The following is a 20,364-nucleotide window of genomic DNA, read 5'->3' as shown; positions in this document are numbered from 1 at the left end:
CATAAAGTATTCGTTGTCCTTTGAATTTGGTCATCTCAAAATTGCAGACAAGTTTGGTGGGAAAACTTACATATACAAAATGGAATTTTAGACAAAGAGGGCAATGGAAGTGAATTTTCACATTGTTATGATAGTGTGATGAAGATCAAATTTTACTAGATTAAAAGAGAAGGGTTAAATGTCAAACTTAAGTATATTAGAGGGACTAAAGCCATTAATAGATAAATTTCTATATGGAAAAAATTGCAATAAAATATAGGTTCCGCCGAGATTTGAACTCGGGTTACTGGATTCAGAGTCCAATGTCCTGACCACTAGACCATGGAACCCTTTGGCTTACCGTTTGCAATTTTTATAAATAACTACAAATTACTTATTACACTCCACCGCCTCCTCCTCCCTCCACGACCACTACTCACCTTAACCATCCCACTACCCATCACCTGACACCATCCTCCGGCCACTACCTCCATTGTCAGACGGCCACCACTACCAACAAAACAAACAACCCTCCGTCTATCTTTGATTAATAGGGTTATATATAATAAGGTAATGCTTAAGCTCCCATAAAAATCTAATAATTTAATGTTAAAAAACGACGGAAATAAATGTAATCGAAAATGTTATAAAAAAATAAAATATTTTAAATTGAATGTAGTCTAAAATGTTGTATTCTTCATGATATTTGTAACATTTTAGGTTACGCCTCATTTAAAATATATATAATTTTATAACATTTTTTGTTACGTTTACTTCAACCGTTTTTTAACTTTAAATTAAATTGATTTTTTTGAGTTTAGCTCAAATTTACTATATTGAATGGTGTGATGTAGCGCTTACAATGTAGTTGACATTAATTTGGTCTTCGTATTTTCAGATGCAGCTTTTTCTTATTTGATTAATTTTTCTTTTTTTAAAAAAGCACAATCTCAAGTCTCAACATTATATAAAAATAACTTTATAAATATAGACATACTCGTGCTATTAATTTATTTAACTTTTTGAAAACTTTTGCCATTAAAAGATCTCATGAAATATATAATAATCTGAACTTTTGAGGTCTACGTTGCTGGGTCATTCTCAGGCAGTCCAATTATATTAACTAGAACTTTACATCCTAGTGCAAGGAAGAAGCAAATGGAAGGGATATTGGACTCGATACCAGAGTATGACGCAACTGAAGATCATAAAGAAGTTAGCCCTTTGCAGGTATTTATTCGTGAACATTTAGGTTACGTAAAACCTTTTCCGATCTTTTTTATATTTAGTTGGAAGAAAATATATTGGTCAATGTAAAATATTTTTTCTTTTTTTTAGTCAACAGAATTTTATTTGCATTTTCTAAAAAATGCCTTATGATTTAATTTTCCGTAAATCATTTTTCAAACTTTTCACTTTAAAACACAAATACTCAAAATAATATTATTTTATAAATTTAATATTAATATGATATTTTAGTATCATTTTAATAAAATATTAATTATTAACATATTTAAAATATATTTATTAATATTTTTAATAATATAATATAATAATAATATACTCAATTATATTATAATAATATATGATACTATTATATTATTATTTTAATAATATATAATAAATTATTAATAAAAGTTATATTATTTATTAATTTCTTAAAAATAATATTATTGAATTATTAATAGTGAATACTTTTATTTATGTATTTAATATTAATATAATAGTCTAATAATATTATAAAATTCCTTAAAATATATTTATTAATATTTTTAAAATATAATATAATATTTTTATTTTTATAGATATTCAATATAATTTATCATTTTTTATTTTAACAGAATATAATAGAGTTAATATTTTTATATATAAAATTATAGAAATAATATTTTAATAATAATATTGGCTTATTTCAATAAATTATTCTAATATTTTTAAAATAATAATATTAAGTTTTTATAATAAATAATATTATTTTATTATATTTTATATTTGCAATAAATAATTTCTAAAAAAATTATCAACTAATGAAAAATGGTTTACACAACATCTTCCAAACACCATAAAACATTTTCCAGAAGATGTAATTCATTTTACGGAAAACATTTTATGGAAAATGTTTTCAGTAAAACAAACGGATCCTTAAATTTCAAGTTCTTCAAAAGAAATCTCACCGTTGCCCCCTTCGCTGCTCAACTGATATGTTATCCTAGCCATTCATCACATGCTCTAAACTGTACCCTATATTGTTCATTGTCTAACGAAACTCCTTACTGAGAATCAATCATACCTTTAGTTCAATTGATAAGTACATACTTTTAATTCAAAAGGTAGTACTTGCATACATCTATCTTATTTCCTATGTCAGTAATCCTTTGTTCAATGCCTTCACATTCTGTTATTTTAGATCTGTATAATTGCCTTTGAAAATGTAGAGAAGGTCCGGATATCATGTTGAGGTCAATCTCATTAAAAAATTATCATGCTGTTTACAGCTTAAAGGTTCGGGTAGAATTTGTTCTGCCGTATTGTCGTTGCTTCTTCGAGCTATCCTCTGAGCCTCAAACATCCCTGAGTAGTGATAATTTGGCATGAAGATTTGTTAATTGGTTGAAAGCTAAAGACACAAGAGACTCGGACTATAGTTGCACCAACATACCAGTTTAGCAACTGACCTGGATGCTAGTTTGATACTCAATAATTCAACTATTATATCTATATTGGAGTTGTTATGTCTTCCCTCTACACTTTTGAACCTGAGATTAATCCAATTGATGCTAGAGTTTGAACCGAGCATCCCGTTATCTATTCCCGGTCCTGACCTTCTTTTGTACCAAAAAAAATAACAATGAAGGGTTTTATACGTAGTGACTTTGCAAGTGCCAACCATGTACTTGAATCACAACAATGTACGTCTGACTTAACATTATGTATTTCTCTCCTTTTTGTTTTTACAGATACCAGATTGCTTGAATCATAAATCAGAAGGTGAAGAACACAGCTATATGTATTCAGGGGTGGAGTATTTTGATGGGGAAGAAGGGGAGCTGTCTTGGTTCAATGCCTTAGTGTCTGTTGGAATCGGGTTAGGAGTAGGTTTGCTGGTTCGTACCTACCAAGGCACTACCCGTAACTTTCGAAGACGACTACTGTAATAAACATTTCCCCCCTTTGCGAAATAAGTCCTCCGTATTTCCCATGGACTAACTTAGATGGTGTTGCTAACATATCTTATTTGTGTGGATTAGGAGCTAATAATTTGTGATTAACTGAGAAAAGAGAAAGCCAAGGAAAAAGGAGATCAATAATAATCTGTGATTAGCTTAGATGGTCTTTCTAACACATCTTATCTGTGTGAAACTATTGCTACTTGTTGGTCTACCTTTGTTTCTATATTTTAAGATTTAAAAATCTTAATCTATTCAATAACGTCATTTTTATTTGAATTTATCACTAATATATGCATGCAATCATATAAGTTACAAATGATTATAAATTTAGTGAGTTATCTAATAATAAATAATTTTAATAAAAGATGTTAACAGTATGATGATAAGATGAAATTGCCTCACAACATCCTTGGAACCACTTGTTCCCTGCATCTCCTGATGTTTGAGTGGCTGCCAGAAGCTGTTCATCAAACGAGTTTCGTTCAATCTTCTCGAAAACATCACATTTATTCTCTAGTTCTATATTGATCTTCAATATTATACCAGATAAATCAGTAGAAAATCAACAACTCCATCTTTATTAACCTTAAGGATCTATTGCCTCCACAAAACCATCTCCAAAATTGATATATCTTTATTAAGTTTTCAAAATATTTTTACATTGTCATCGACTTCAATTATAGTCCTTCATCTTTTTTTTATTTTTAATATAATTCAGCGGCCCAAATCTAGAGTTAGCTTGCTAATTGGTTTCAAATTTCATGTCCATCCAAGGACTGCATAGCGCAGTGGATTAGCTTGTCTGACTTCCGATCAGAAGGTCATGGATTCAGCTCCCGTTGTGGTCGTTGGAATATTAAATGGATAAATGACAAATTTAGTAGTTGAATCTTTTATTTTATTAATTGTACTTTTAATTTTTTTTAATTTAAATTTTATACATTATTTTTTTATCACTCAACAATGACTTGAATTTTTTTTAATTTTTTATGACATGGTAAATTATTATTATTTAATTTTAAAATATATTTTAAAATAATAATAAATATTAAAATATTAAAAAACCTAATTCTCAACCTCGACCCTCTACTCTTTCTGATTTTGGATTCGTCCAACCCTCCACCTTCCCTAACCATGTTCTTCTTCAACCTATTTTCACAATCTCTTCTTCTTCTTCCATACTGTGTCTTTTGCAAGATTAGTTGATGAGGAAACACACATATCAAAAGAAGAAGAAAAAGATTTGAACCCTTCACCTTCCTTAACTAAGTTCTTCTTCAACCCATTTCCAAATCTCTTCTTCTTTCATGTTGTTGTCTTTTGTAAGATTAGTTGATAAGGAAAGAAAAAGAAGATTTGAACCCTCTACCTTCCTTAACTAAGTTCTTTTTCAACTTATTTTCCCAATCCATTTTTCTTCTTCTTCCATATTGCCATCTTTTGCAAGATTAGTTGATGAGGAAAAAAAAAAGATTTGATTCGGATGGTGTGAATTCACCGTCTGAGATGGCTAATTCAACCATATGATTCCATGACTCCCACCGACGATACCATTAACGAAGAAGTCACTGATCCAAGCGATTCTTTTTGGTTTGTAATATTTAAAAGTATCGTAAATTTAATTTACATATTAAATCTATAATTCACTCTTTTTCAAACAAGTACTACCTTCTGAATTAAATTTACTATACTTTTAAATATTACAAATTAAAAGATATTTTTAATTTGAATAGTAGTAGGATAATTATTCTTTGAATATGTCAAATTAAAATGTATTTGTTACCTATTTAATTTTGAATATTAAAGATAATTATATACTTTTCAATATTTCAAGACGTCAAATTCTAGAGGCAAAATTGTTCTAGAATTGGTTCACTCTGATGTATGGCAAGCACCAGTTACATCTCTAGGCGAAGCAAAATACTTTGTCTCATTTATTGATGACTACTCTAGAAGATGTTGGGTGTACCCTATTAAGAAGAAGTCAGATGTGTTTTCAACTTTCAGAAACTTCAAATCATGGGTGGAATTTGATTCCGGAAACAAGATCAAGTGTTTCAGAACAGATAATGGAGGGGAATACACAAGCGAAGAATTTGATGACTTTTGCAGGAAAAAAGGCATCAAAAGACAGTTCACAGTGGCGAATACTCCTCAACAAAATGGAGTGGCAGAGCGGATGAACAGAACCTTGTTAGAAAGAACAAGAGTAATGTTGAGGGATGCAGACCTAGAAAAATCATTCTAGGCAAAAGCAGTCAATACCGCTTGTTATTTGGTGAATTGAGCTCCATCAACTGCAATAGAGCTGAAGACACCAATGGAGATGTGGACTGGTAAACTAGCTGATTATTCAAACCTCCATGTATTTGGAAGTATTGTGTACGTGATGCACAACTCCCAAGAAATTTCAAAGCTGGATCCAAAATCCAGGAAATGCAAATTCTTGGGGTATGCTGATGGTGTAAAGGGGTATCGCTTGTGGGATCCCACTGCCCGCAAAGTGATCATCATCAGGGATGTTATCTTTGTAGAAGATAAACTACAAAGAAAAGAAGATGATGATAGCGTTGAAAAGTCAGAGACTACACAGATAGATGTAAAAAAGAGGTTGAACAAGGAGATTCTTCTGAAGCAGAACCAGCACATGATGAACAAGAACCAGAGATTTCTGAAGCTCCAACAACTCGTCAATCAAATCGTGTGAGAAGACGTCCCAATTGGCACTCAGATTATGTTATAGAAGGAAATGTTGCATACTGCCTTTTAACATAGGACGGTGAGCCATCAACATATCAGGAGGCAATAAACAACTCAGATGCTTCACTGTGGATGATGGCGATGCAAGAAGAAATTGAAGCCCTTCATAAAAATAATACATGGGACCTTGTGCCACTACTACAAGGAAGGAAGCCAATTGGTAACAAATGGGTCTTTAAAATCAAGCGAAATGGTGACGATCAAGTTGAGAGGTATCGTGCAAGACTGGTGGTCAAAGGATATGCTAAAAAAGAAGGTATTGATTTCAATGAAATATTTTCTCTTGTGGTTTGACTAACAACAGTTCGAGTAGTTTTGGCAATGTGTGCTACATTGAACTTACATCTAGAGCAACTAGATGTTAAAACAACTTTTCTTTATGGAAATCTTGAAGAAGAGATTTATATGCTTCATCCTAAAGGTTTTGAAGAAAAAGAAAAGAAGAATTTGGTTTGCAGGTTGAACAAATCTATGTACGATCTAAAGTAGGCGCCGAGGTGTTGGTATAAGAGATTTGATTAATTCATTATGTGCCTTGGATACAACAGACTTAATTCAAACCCTTGTGCTTATTTCAAGAGGTCTGTTGATAACGATTTTGTTATATTACTGTTGTACGTGGATGACATGTTAGTTGTAAGACCCAACAAAGATCATATTGAAGAATTGAAGGCACAACTAGCTAGGGAATTTGAAATGAAGGACTTGGGATCAACAAACAAGATTCTAGGGATGCAAAATCACCGAGACAGAAGTAATAAGAAGATTTGGCTTTCACAAAAGAATTACTTGAAGAATATCTTGTCACGATTCAACATGCAAGATTGTAAGCCAATTTCTACCCCTCTTCCTATTAACTTCAAATTATCCTCCAGAATGAGTCCTAGCAGTGAAGAAGAGAGGATGAAGATGTCTCGAGTATCGTATGCATCAGCAATGGGAAGTTTAATGTTCGCTATGATATGCACAAGACCAGACATTGCACAAGCAGTGAGAATGGTTAGTCGGTACATGGTGAATCCAGGAAAAGAGCATTGGAATACAGTAAAGAGGATCCTGAGATACATCAAAGGGACCTCAAATATTGTATTATGTTACGGAGGATCAAACTTACTTATCAATGGGTATGTTGATTCTAACTATGTAGGGGATTTGGATAAAAGCAAATCTACTACAGGATATCTGTTCAAAATTGCTGGTGGAGCTGTAAGCTGAGTTTCAAAATTGCAGTCAGTTGTGGCTAAATCCACAACAGAGGCAGAATATGTAGCAGCTACACAAGCCAGTAAAGAAGCAATTTGGTTGAAGATGCTATTGGAGGAGCTTGGGCACAATCAAGAGTATGTCTCTCTGTTTTGTGACAGTCAAAGCGCCTTGCATCTAGCAAGGAATCCAGTATTTCATTCAAGGACAAAGAACATACGAGTTCAGTACCATTTCATTCGTGAAAAGGTGGAAGAAGGGACGATAGATATGCAGAAGAAGGGACGGTAGATATGCAGAAGATCTATACCAAAGACAACATAGCAAATTTCACGACGAAGACGATCAACGCTGATAAATTTATCTGGTGTCGATCCTCCTGTGGCCTGTCAGAGACATAAACAACATGATGGTACAAGGTAGAAAGAATGGTGTAAAGATATGATTGTTCCAATCAAATCTTCAAGTGGGAGATTGTTGAAATGTCAAAGCAAGCAAATGGGGCGGCATGGGGTGGCTGAATTTGGTCCATGTTGGCTGCAAATTTGGTTCAAAATTAGGTAGCTGAAATGGTTGAAAATTAAATGGAAAAATTAGAAACTTTAGTCACTAAACTTTAGAGTATTTTTAAGATTAGTCCTTAAGCTTCAACTATAAATACCCTAGCTCATTTAGCTTCAAAACCATCCCAAAGCATTCTAGCTTTCTTCCAATATTAGAGAGAATTTAGAGAGTTTCTTGAGAGTTGTTTTCTCCTATTTATCAAGAGAGAATTATCATTGTTTTCTCCTTGGTAGATCGAGAGAAGTTGTAATTCCTATTTTCTTATAGTGAAATTCTTCTACTGTTGCCCGTAGTTTTTATCCTATATTATTTAGGGGTTTTCCATGTAAATTTTGTGTCTCTTTTATCTTCATTTTTTATTTTCTCAAATTATCAGTTGCGATTTTGCTCTATCCGATAGTCGTCTTCCGCAACAAGGATTTGTGGCTATTTAATTTTTTTAGAGATTTAATGTGGATGACCTTCCATGCTTCGTATGATTTTGGATTCTTAGTGAATGTTTTAACTTAACAGTCACTCCCTGATGATATTGGTTCTTTTATGTGGATATTGTTTTTTCTTCTTGGTCACATGATATTTGACGTTTGTTCGGTAGTCCGGATAAAGTGGCAAAAGAGTTAACATATTTCGTCTAGCTGGGTCGAGCCATCAAGCAGGATTTGATTCTTTACTTATCCTTTAATGTTTCATGGAATTGAAAAAATTGAATGCTTTTGAAGGCTATCAAAGTCACCAAATATTGCTTCCATTGCATTGTATGGGCTTTAGTTGTAGGTTGACAAATTTTTATATAATTTTCATAATATTGTATAATTTGTCGGATTGTATTGAAAAATTTCAAAGTAATTCTAATTTATTTTAAAATTGTTTGTCATTTTGTTAAAAATAATAAAAATTAACGCCCGCAATCTGTGAATAATTACTACCGATAAGAAATTCTATCTCATCACTAACAATCAACTTATACAAATATATAGTCATGCACGGATAGCAAAAGAGTAACATTAAAAGCATTAAAGAAATAAAATTTTAAGCATTTATTATTTTCTCAAAAGATATTACAGAAACAAGGGGCTTAGCCACCTGATTTATTTTTCCAACTGACATTGAATCTATTACTTTACAATGCAAAAAACAAGTAACAATTTACATAAAAGTAATTGATAGCATTGCAGCTTTGTTTTTCTGAGGCAAAATGCTCTGCTAACGCCACCTTCAGAAGCTCATCCGACAGTAACAGCTTTCGATAGTGCCCCTTCTAATTCCAAGCCCAGAGCTGTCGTGGAAGTAATTTATGTTCCGCCTATATAACAGTACCATTTTTAATTGTTGCCTTCTCTGCTATGATGGTGATTCCCGACCGGATATAAAATCCTTCGTCCGGCCTATCCGCTTCTTCAACACCCTACAAAAGAAACAACAGTTTATCGATGTCTTATAAATGCTCTGCTTTATTTGATGATACATGGAAAGGCATGAATGAATGAATAAGGATAGTATTCTTACATCTTTGTTGGCAATGATCACATCGTTTCCTATCTTAGAATTCTTGTCGATAATGCAGTTCCTGGCAGAGAAAACGATATGTGTTTTGGAAAGACGAGATCACGGATATGTCATTGAACTGTTGGAATTTGTTCAACATGTTAAATAAGTTATCTGATTTTGGTATTGTGTCCCATTCCAATCGGGACCTTACCGTCAGCTGGTAGAGATGCAATTTCAGTTTCAGTTTGGTAATAGTCCGTTCCCAGCATAACTGTGCCCTGTGGATAGGAAGGAATTGAACAATCATCAATCCAACCAAAAAGTTTTGAAGGCAAACGATTTAGTTTAAACGGGAAACAATGATAATTCACCTGAAGCTCAACGCCAGAGTCCAAACGGGAGCATTCACCAATTACCAAGTGTTGGACGGTACACTCTCGCAAGAAGCATCCATGAGAGATTAGTGCAGCTTTAATCTTCATTAATAGACTGAAACATCATGAGATGGAAGAAAATGAAGTGTCACAATTGTAATCCAAAATTACACAACCATACCCTGCATTTATCGATTTTTGTTGGTGGTAAGTGTCGAGGAGATGGATAGAAAGGTGTCTTTGGATCATAACACTCGGACTTAGGAACCTGCATACAGGCCGAGAAGATTAACAGAGGTTAAATCTTATTCGAACAATGAATGAAATAATTCTTATATTTGACATAACATCCGAGTCAATAAATGACACTTGGAAAGGCCTGCTTCTTTTCCGGTAAGATTCAGTGCTCGGTTTGAAGCCTCACTGGTATATGAACTCGTCCCTCGTTTTAGCAAAGATGGAGAAACGTCATAGACAAATGGAATTTCCATTTCTATAGCTCTTACCTGGACATCATGTTCCTCAACTGCAGCAGGGATGATTTCGGACCCGAAGTCATTGGAAGCAGGAAATCTCCATCTCAGAAGCTTTAATAAAACTTCTGTCTTAAATATATAGACTTCCATTGATGCTATGTAAGGAGATTTCAAGGCTTCTTGGGGAGACAACCCTAGAAGAGTGGTATCTGTTTGCTGCAGAGAATTATAAAGGAAAAGTGGTATCGGTTGAGAAAATAATCGTCGGTTACATAAGTAGAAAGCAAGTAAATAGAACAACATCTCAATGTTTGTAGCTAAAATTCAGAAACGCAGAGAAAATTCGAAGCTAACTGGACATCGAGACTACGCACGACTTCTACTACTTACCATTGCTTTCAAGTCAGCACCCTTTGGCTTTTCAGAAAACTGGACAATACGGCCCCTTCCATCTATCGTCACCAGTCCATAATCAGATGCACGGCTGGAAAGTGATTAATTATCTATGTTCAGCTTCTTAGATGATTTTAGGATTTGTTCATACGAAGTTGTGATACAGAAAGCCTTACCCAAAGAAGCTTCGGCAAAAATATACCCCATGAGATAATTTCATCACAATGGTAAACCATGAAACTCTTACTAATGGGGACCAGTTAAATAAGGTACATATACAACTTGAGAAAACTACAATAAGAGAAGAAGATCGGAAACCTGTTTCCCATGGTCACGCATGAAATCGTAATATCAGCATTATTGTCGACATGACTCTGTTATGCATTGCAGTAAGCTATTGAAGCTTTTAGCTATGCTAAAAGGTAAAAAAATGACCCAAGTCAAGCAAAAGAAACTAAAATCTGTAGAAAGTCCATATAATCCATTCGATAGAGATGATCCCCGCACAAGATGACTACGTTCTCAATGCTCCTGTTCATCAAATGAGTTTCATTCAATAATTTCATTCTATCTTCAATATTATACGAGAACCTGATATGTTTGTTTACCCAAATAACTTTTTACCCGGCCCACATTGGTCGTATCCACCTTATTATTCATTCTATAAAATATACTTTTTACAGTGACATGCATAATAAATCTATAAACACTAAATTAATTATAATTAGCAAACAAATAAAATCATATATCAAACCCAAAATTAGATTCTAGCAGCATTTCCCTGAGATTAGCATTCAGTTGATCATTGAGGTCAAGTTCAATCCCCTCACACAATAGATTCCTATCCTCAGGTCAAAACATACAGTATTTCGTACTTGACACCACGATTTAATAAAACACGACCAAGCAAAAGTAGTATGATCTCCATCAGTTGATTTAAAAGGAACACTACTAGTGATTTCCGAGGCGAGGCTGTTCAAAACTTGTTTGACACTGGCATCGCAAACAATAACAAACTTGATTAAATTCAGGCAGACTGCGACAAGGGAAAATCGGAAGAAGCCACTTTTGTGAGCACGAGGCTGACAGAGAGTGGCAATTTGAGGTTTTTTACAAGGATGCTCTTCTGCTATCTGGGGTTTTAGAGTTGCACCGAAGAGTAGAGACTAGAGAGGAAGTGGACCGATTGGAGCATGAACTTCGAATCAGCTATAACTTCAGGAATTCAAGGCCAAACAATATCACATCTATCTTATTTCCTATGTCAGTAATCCTTTGTCCAATGCCTGCACATTCTGTTATATTACATCTGTATAATTGCCTTTTTTTCTCTCACTAAAACTGAAACTACAGAACTCAAGACTCCTCAAATTTCAGTAGTCTCTAGAGAGACAATGGCAGTCACTTCAGGAGACGGTTTAGTAAAAATTCTTTTGCCAATGGAGCGCCTCCGATCCAATCTTGCAAGCCTATCGAATTAGCTTTCCTCCCAATTAGCAATATCCGCACATCCCACTATAACTTTAGAATCGTCCTTACCGAGTCTACGAGTGGGTTCTTCAATTCTATTCTTAGTGCCGAAAATAGTAATTTAAATACCTCGGCGTTGTCAGTTTCAACCATTATCTTACTGTACCTCAATCTCCATGCATTCACAAACATATCATGGAAGGTCCAAATTTCTGCAAACAATATCGGACAATTACCTATATTTTTAGAGGAACCAAATAACCAATTCCCTTGGTTACATCGAAGAACACTCCCGCAGCTTCCGTCATGTCATTGCACCTCACATTTACGTCTACGTTAGCTTTAATCCTCTTGGGAGGTCTCTCTCATCGTGCAGAAATCAATCCTACAAGGGGAGCATGTTGCTTGGAGGCACGGTTAGCTAATAACTCTCTAAAGAGTCCTACTCCGCGCAACAATACTTTCATACTTGATGGAATCATTAAAAATCGAGAGGTTTCACTGCTTCTAAAGGTTCCAATAAATCACAGAGAATAATTTTTTTCAATCCAAATTACACCGTTCACGCCGATTATCTCATAACCATGCCATCAATGACTTATTCATAAAAATATAAAATCATTAATTTTTTTTCTACGGATTAATTGCGATCAAGATGATAAGGCCTTGATACATATCGAGGTCAATATTTATTATTAAAAATATATTTAATATATATTTTACATAAAAAATTACTGTAAACAATCAATAATTTTTTTTTTATTTCAAGTTATAAGCTTTGATACGAAAAATCCTAATTTTATAGTTTTTGTAGTTTCAATATATTAATTTTTTCTAAAGTGTTTTTATAGTTTTTGTTTTTAAAATGTCGTCTTAGGTAGTGATTTAGTGTCATTTTTAATTTGTTCAATTTAGATCTAAATAAACATCGTCTAGCGTTTAACTGCTACGCTTACATGGTATATGTGCGTTATAAAATGAGCAAGAAAAATTATAAACAAATTACCTTATAATCACCTCATATTATTAAAAAAATAAAACATATTATTCATAATTATGGAAAACAATATTATATTTAAAAAAATTATAAAAGATTATATTATAAATGACTATAATATTTAAAACAATTTTGATATAATTGATTTTGTAAACATAAAAATCAAACAATTTTCAATGAATGATTATAAAAGATAAATACAAATTTCAATTATTTGAAAGTTTTTCCCCAATAAAACTTGATAGTTTTTCACCAATAAAACTTGATAGTTTTTGTTTTATAATTATACAATATATTAATATTCTTAATTCCTCATGTAATAAACCAAATTAAATCATCCAAAAATGTTTCTAGATTAAGTAAAATATCTATCCATGACATCAATAAACATTTAGTCCTTTAAATGTTTTTAAATTATAATGAAAATATTACTAATAAATATCTCAAAATGGATTTTAAAACTAATATATTAAAAAAAATCAAGTGTCTTTTTTATTTTTATTAATTCTAGAAACATGCAGTTTTATAACTCTACTTGTAAAGTTAAAAAATCTTCTTTATTAACTAACAATAAAAAATAAAAAAAGGTTATATAAATAACATGTGGGCAGAGGATAATGGTTAAAAAATTATATATATATATATATAACTAAAAATAGTGTTGAATAATATATGGAAAAGAAAAGTAAGAGAAATATAAAATTTATTGAAAAAGCCAGATCCCTTCCTATCTTATTATATGAATGAAACATGCAGGCTTTTTGCAACTTGCTGCAATAGAAAAGTTTTATTTTTAAATATATAGTATGTTTTTATGGAAATATCAATAAAAGAAACAAAAGGCATAGGGGACGATGCCAGAAATGGACTAGTAATGGTAGGTGGCCCATACTAAGAAACAGTCCAAAATCTTTTGTAGGGTAAAATACACAAATGATATGTAGGCATTATTTTGTTGATTCTTTCTATTATTAAAAGTATAAAATAGTTCCCTGATTATAGGATATTGTTTTATTGAATCTTCCGACTATTAAAAGTTATAAAATGGTCACCCAATTATTTATATAATCTAAACTCGTCTTTTTCATTAAAAAACTGATGACAATATGAACTAGAAGTTAATCTGTTGACTGAGATATGATAGTCATTTGAGATTTTGAGATCCGATTTTATCATATCACAGTTAACATGTTAACGTCTAACTCAAACCGCCATCAAATTTTTAACAAAATGACAAGATTGAAAATATGAATAGTTAGCTGACTATTTTGTATCTTTTTATAGTCGTGTGACTCAACAAAATAATGTACTATAAACAAAGGGTCATTTCGTAACTTTAATAGCCAACAAGGAAACAACTTATAGTCTCAGGATCATTTGTGTACTTTACTCTTTTTTATTTTCTTTTTTTATTAATGTTTTCACCTCTCATTTATTGTTTAAATTCTTTTATAACTATATTATAATTGTTTGCTTTCAAGTTTATTTTTTATTCTTCTTTGTTTTGATTTTTTTTTATTTTAATCATATTTTGAGGATTAAAGTGGGCTAAAATATATTAAAATAATCAAAATAGAAATTGGCGATTTGTTGGGGAGTTAAAAAGTGAAAAAGAAAAACGTAATTCAACTTTTGTTTTTTCTCAATTTTTATTACTATTATTCAATCCAGTCCCTGATTGATTCGTGATTCCCACTTCCAGCTTTCAACGCAGAGAAAGAAATATAAATAGAAAGAGAGAGAGAGAGCAGGGCAGAAGGTGCGTAACCAGAGAACAGAAAAACCTCAAGAGAAAAGGGCGAAAAAGGCAAACCCTAGGAATTCTTAGATTCCGATCTTGAATCATTGAAGATTTGCATTTCGAGATCTTAATTCTTCGATTTCAAAAGTAAGCTTTAAAATTTGTATATATTTATAAATTACAACTTCAGAAAGATAAATTTTCCGTTTGTTTGTATTTTCAATCTGTTTTTGAATCTTCTAGTATATTTATTTGTCTCACACGTTGTGTAACATTTCCTTTTTATACTGAATATAGATTACCTAATCTTCAATGCTTAAGATTTTTTTTAAAAAAAAAAGGTTCATGAGCTGCATTTTGGCTTTCACGTGTCTTAGATTTTTTAGTCTGCCTTTTGGTTGCTGAGGAAATGTGGAAAACAATCAGAAGTCACAGTTTTAAGTATTCTATGCTTTTTTTTAGCTTAGTAGCTGTTTGTTCATATTTTTTATTATTTAGTAAAAAATTCAATTAAGCTTTTTAACTTTGTTTTTTTTCCTGTTTATGTAGAGGCACTAAAAATAATGCCAAAATCATTGTTATAAGTTAATTTAATCTGTTAATTTTAACAGATTTTGCTTTGCATTTTCCCTGTTTTGTTGAATGAACTTGAAGTGTCTCGTTTAAGTTAATGAATTAGATTACTTAGATTTTGTTATGAGGAATGTCATGAACTCTTGATCTATTTTTTCCTGTTTGTGAGGAATGTGCTGCTATTTCTTTTCGGACTACATGCTTGGCTACATATGCAAAAGTTATAATATTTCATACACAATATGAATATGATTTCGTTAGATAGGTTTTCTTATTTGACAGAGCTTGGGAAACATTCTTTTGTTACACTGTGTTTCGAGTTCTATGCTATTCCTTTTTTAATGCTCAGTTTCAATTAAAACAATCAACATACGGCTCTTCATAAAAGTGTTGTGTGATGTTACAATCTTCAACCTGCAAAACAAAAGCAAAGATTTCTTCTAACTGTAGTAGTGTAGTGTTTGTTTGGCTTTTTTTTTTGTTTTACTTGCATCTGAAGATATAGCCATTGGAACTAGGGACAAAATTGATTTTGATGTAAGATGTAAAGTCTTGTTGAAAGATATTGTTCATGAGTGGTCTCTTTTTAAAAGGGAAAAGAAATCTTTGATAGAATGTCTACTTGTTATGCAATGCTGTGTACCAGACAAACTTTTTTATGTTAAGATCACTGTCTGCTATATAGCAATATGTTTGATACAAGGTACACTCTATTATTTTTACGATTTCCTTTGTTTAATGGAGGGCTTATTGTCTCTTAGTTTCTGAACTGAAATTGGCATGACAACTCATTTTTGCTAATACCTTTTTGTTTGACTTTGTTCTTATCCTAATTATCTATTTCATGATCAGTCTTTCCTGTTCCCTGTACAGGAACTGGTTGGCCTTGGCCATGGCAAATTCCAAGGGAACAAATATAAGAAATTTGATGTTTGCTGGAAAGAATCCATTACTTCCTCCTAAATGTCCTTTTCCTACTGTCTCCTCAACGAATAATGATAATGCCCCCAACAATGTAATTGGATCAAAAGTGGTTCAAAAGCCCAGAGAGGGAAGTGCATACCACCAGCGCACTTCCTCTGAAAGCTTTCTAATAGAGGAACAACCTTCTTGGCTTGATGATCTCCTTAATGAGCCAGAGACTCCAGTGCACAGAGGAGGTCATCGACGATCATCGAGCGACTCTTTTGCATACATCGATGTATCTGATGCTCCTAGCCTAGATTATGCAGCTCAAGATGATTATGGTTATAAAACTATGAATTCTGGACTTTCTTGGGCATCTCAAGACTTTGATCATCACAATCGCAAAGATTTTCGGCTTAACTCTTTCTATGCTGATGTGAACTTGGTAAAGCAAAATAATAGGGCGTGGGATTCATCTTTGAATGCTGTGTCTCATCCAAGTGGGCTTCCTTCACTTAGAGGAAACACATTTGTTCAGGGTTTAGGATCATGTGCAGCACGAGAAGTGGAGGGTGCACCAAAAACAGGAAATGGAAAACAAGATTCTGCTAAATCTGGCCCTCTTGATGAAAAAGCCTTTTCTGAGAAAAAAGATAATTCTCATGCCAAGTCTTCTGCGTCTGACTGTGACACAAAAAGAGCCAAGCAGTGAGTAGCCTTTTTTTGTTGTTCCACATTTGGGGTATAGCAATACCGTAGTGATATATTGTGTTTTTCTGGTTGCAAGGCCTGCTATTGTTGTTGTTGTTGCTTTTTTTGCCTGTGCTTGCAGTGAGCAAAATCTCACACGGTCATCAATAACTTTTAAAAGTTACAGTTTATGAGCTCTGGGAATATTGATAGTTGCTTAATGCTGCTAATGTTGTTAATAATTACTTTTTGCTTGTAATGACCCAATTGATAAGGATTTTTAAGTTAATTTCCAATGGAATTTATAGATGATGCTAGGATATGGAACTGTAGATTGTGTGATTAGATGTTTCTTGCATTTGCATTCACCTTCTAGTTGTTTTGTATTTCTTGGCTTTTTACCTTGGCTTCTTTGGCTGGAATTTCTTATGTTTTGTTCCGAGTGGAATTTATTACACTCACAAAAGGATAACATAAATACATTTTTTTATGTTTTCTTTGTTCTCAATGGAATGCTATATCACTTTCATTCCCTCTATATTCATTTTTTATGTGCCTGGTGTTTAAGTTGATCTATTTTTTTGTTAGTGACTAGTGACTTTGATTTACTTTTGCTGTGTGGTTCTTAAAACTTTTATAAATTTTTTTAGTTGTTATCCACATTGGTTGAAAATGTTTGATTACAGTACTTTGTTATTATCTATTGCAGGCAGTTTGCTCAACGCTCAAGAGTGCGTAAACTTCAGTACATAGCTGAGCTGGAAAGAAATGTACAAGCTTTGCAGGCAAGATTTAGTCTGAACTGAATATTTTTTAACATGTACTTACATTTGGAATTGGCTTGAAATTATGAGCGAGTATATGTCTTGTAATGAAGCTTTTTACTTAACAGGCTGAAGGATCTAAAGTTTCAGCTGAGCTTGAGTTTCTCAACCAACAGAATCTTATTCTTAGCATGGAGAACAAAGCTCTTTCGCAACGTTTAGAGAGTTTGTCCCAAGAGCATGCTATCAAATTTCGTAAGTGTCTAACTCATGACCTCTGAGGCTACGATTTAGTTTGTTATGCTAATAAATGATATAAATGTCTTCTTGTGCTGTGTATGGGAGGAGTTAAGGTATGTAATGATTCCAAGCGAACCAATTTCACTTGTTTTACCTTCATGTTAAGAAGGCAAATATAGGATGTGCATGGTCCTGTCTTATTCTTTTGGTTGGGAAAGTGATTTTCTGGTTTCCTTGGGGGGAGACAAGCTCCCTTAGCAATGCATTGGGTCTTTCAAAAGCATGGATTATTATGGAGAAAATGCCAATGTGTGTAATAGCCTAATTGGCCATCATTGATCTGTCCTGTGACGAACATTAATTATTTTATTTGGTTAAAAAAATTATAGAAGGAAAACTAAATCATGCAATCACTTTGCTCAGTTGAGCAGGAAGTATTGGAGAGGGAGCTTGGTAGGCTACGAGGCTTGTACCAGCAGCAGCAGCAGCAACAAAAGCATCCATCATCAAACCATCGACGCTCTAGCAGTAGAGATATTGATTCCCAATTTGCAAACCTATCTCTGAAAGAGAAGGATACCAGTTCTGGTCACGACACTCACTGGTCCACTCCGCATTTAAATATCTAATCTAGCCAGAGCTTTTTGTGCCACTACTTCAATGGGCGCTGCCATGCCGACCAAATTTGTTGTTTCCACATCCCCTTTGCGTGGGATAAAAGCCAAGTTCATCCAGTCTTGGTGCCTTCCCTCTGCCTGATCTTCATGTTATTTTCCATCATATCTTACCCTTATTATTTTCCTTTCAGCCAATTAAATATTGATGTGCACCTGGTAGTCATTGCCAGAAAATTTGATTTCTGGCACATGATTCACCTGAGGTGGAAAACATAAGGGCAGTTTCTCCCTCCCCCCACCCGGTCCTGTCTGTTCATCTGTGGTTATTATGATTTTGAAATTTTATTTGTCCCCCATTCTGAGTATCCGCCCAGTGGATCCCACCTTGTACTGCAGAGATCTTTAGGCTGTTTAGATGTGCATTATATGTATAATGCGTAACGGCAGGAAAATTTTTATTGTACCATGCTTTTAATCAAATCTATGCCATATTTCCGGGATTCTGTTGGTTATAATTATTTGCATGGTTTTGCCCCTATGCTTGAAGTTGGTTTGGCGTTTGCAGGCATGGATGGACTGAGGGAGCGGCTAGGACAATTGTCCTAAAAATTCTAAATTATCATATATTTTAGATATTTTCTTTGTATTTTTCAGTGATAATTTGTTTTCGTTCCCAATAATTTTATAAATTCGTCTAGGTTTTCAGGTTTGCAGTCAAGGAGCCTCCCTCCCCACCTTCCCCCTTGGCATTATCATTTATCAGGAGTATGGGTGTAAACGAGCCGAGTCGAGTTCGAGTATTGCTGAGCTCGACTCGAAAACTCGCGAGCGAACTCAAAATCTTGAACTGAAGCTCGTGAGCAGCTTGAAATGAAAAAAATTCTTAAACTTAACAAGATTGAATTCTCAAACTCGAACCTGAACTTTAAATACATGAAAGTCTTATTGTATTTTAAAAAAAAAACAACAACATATAAATGTTAATATTATTAATAATTTTTTTTAAAAAAAGTAAAATCTTAATATATTATATTTTTGAGTTGCTCATGAGCTTTTCGAGTCAAGTATCAAGTAGTTTGTTTTGGCTCGTTAAAAATTCAAGTCGAGTCTATTCGATCTGAGTATTTATCGAGCCTTGATCGAGTCGATCTCGAATAGATCACGATTTATTTCGTCTCATTTATAGTCCTAATCAGGATTACTTTTATTTTTTTATTCTTTTAAATCAACGCAAGCATTACTAATTACAGAACTATTTGGGGGAAAGGAGGGAAGGGTTTTCACACACGGGTTTGAACTTTGAACTCGAGAATTAGTGTTAACCGGATGGTTAACCGGATGGTTAACCTTCTTATCTTTGATTTCTTATATTCTCTTAAGTCATGAGTTCTAGATTTACTAGGAACTCCTTCTCCTTCCTCTAAAATTCTCTTTCCCATTCTCTTTAGATAAGATGATGATTATATTTAGGATTTATAAAAAAAATACTCTATTTGATTTGTTTTTTTAAAACTTATTATATTACGTTGTTGTCATTATTAGCCTTCCAAGAATGCAAATCCCCTGACAGCTCATTTACATTTCTTCCTCTGACCCAATGTGACTAATTCAGTTACTTTTGTGGGGTAGGATTAATAATGCAAGTTGAAAGCAAAGCATATGTGAAAGAAAGGAAATAGAGGTACTAGTGCAACTAGGCTGGCCAAGTGGTCACCCCTTGCCCCACAACCATTATTGAGCTGTAAGGACGTTAACCGACGATCACATCTGCAAATTACCCTTCTAGTTGTCAAATTCAGTTATAAGATTATTATTGGATATCTCGGTGGTGCTTTTTTTTTTAATTCCACTCCATTGGCATGGAATAGTTTTTTTTATAAAGATATAAAAAATACGTTTGGGATAGAAGATAGGAGTTATGTTGATATACAGAGTGAGTTGGTGAATTAAAACGGTTTA

General features: G+C 33.2%; 2 protein-coding genes, 1 non-coding gene and 1 pseudogene across 3 annotated transcripts; 1 reads left to right on the top strand and 3 right to left on the bottom strand.

The window, feature by feature from the left end:
- Window positions 1–257: 257 nt before the first annotated feature.
- On the bottom strand, window positions 258–329 carry TRNAQ-CUG. The gene has a single exon. It is a non-coding gene; the product is annotated as a tRNA-Gln (tRNA).
- Window positions 330–8,744: 8,415 nt separating this feature from the next.
- LOC120134465 (glucose-1-phosphate adenylyltransferase large subunit 1-like) lies at window positions 8,745–9,661 on the bottom strand. Its single transcript, XM_039150903.1, has 4 exons — window positions 9,536–9,661; window positions 9,336–9,442; window positions 9,183–9,243; window positions 8,745–9,081 (listed from the first exon to the last, which is right to left on the bottom strand). The coding sequence occupies exons 1-4, from the start codon at window positions 9,644–9,646 to the stop codon at window positions 8,980–8,982; spliced, it is 381 nt and encodes a 126-aa protein (XP_039006834.1). The 5' UTR covers window positions 9,647–9,661; the 3' UTR covers window positions 8,745–8,979.
- A 137-nt stretch (window positions 9,662–9,798) lies between these two features.
- Window positions 9,799–12,185, bottom strand: LOC120133898 (glucose-1-phosphate adenylyltransferase large subunit 1-like). Its single transcript, XM_039150395.1, has 6 exons — window positions 12,140–12,185; window positions 12,007–12,089; window positions 10,726–10,781; window positions 10,405–10,498; window positions 9,906–10,230; window positions 9,799–9,806 (listed from the first exon to the last, which is right to left on the bottom strand). Exons 1-6 carry the CDS (start codon window positions 12,183–12,185, stop codon window positions 9,799–9,801), a joined length of 612 nt encoding a protein of 203 aa, XP_039006326.1.
- A 2,392-nt stretch (window positions 12,186–14,577) lies between these two features.
- LOC120133944 lies at window positions 14,578–18,949 on the top strand (annotated as a pseudogene).
- The last annotated feature ends 1,415 nt before the right edge of the window (window positions 18,950–20,364 follow it).

Source organism: Hibiscus syriacus, unplaced genomic scaffold (genome assembly GCF_006381635.1).
Source record: "Hibiscus syriacus cultivar Baekdansim isolate YM2019G1 unplaced genomic scaffold, ASM638163v2 tig00110597_pilon, whole genome shotgun sequence".
Taxonomy (NCBI): domain Eukaryota; kingdom Viridiplantae; phylum Streptophyta; class Magnoliopsida; order Malvales; family Malvaceae; genus Hibiscus; species Hibiscus syriacus.
This window is presented reverse-complemented; position numbering and strand designations above follow the sequence as displayed.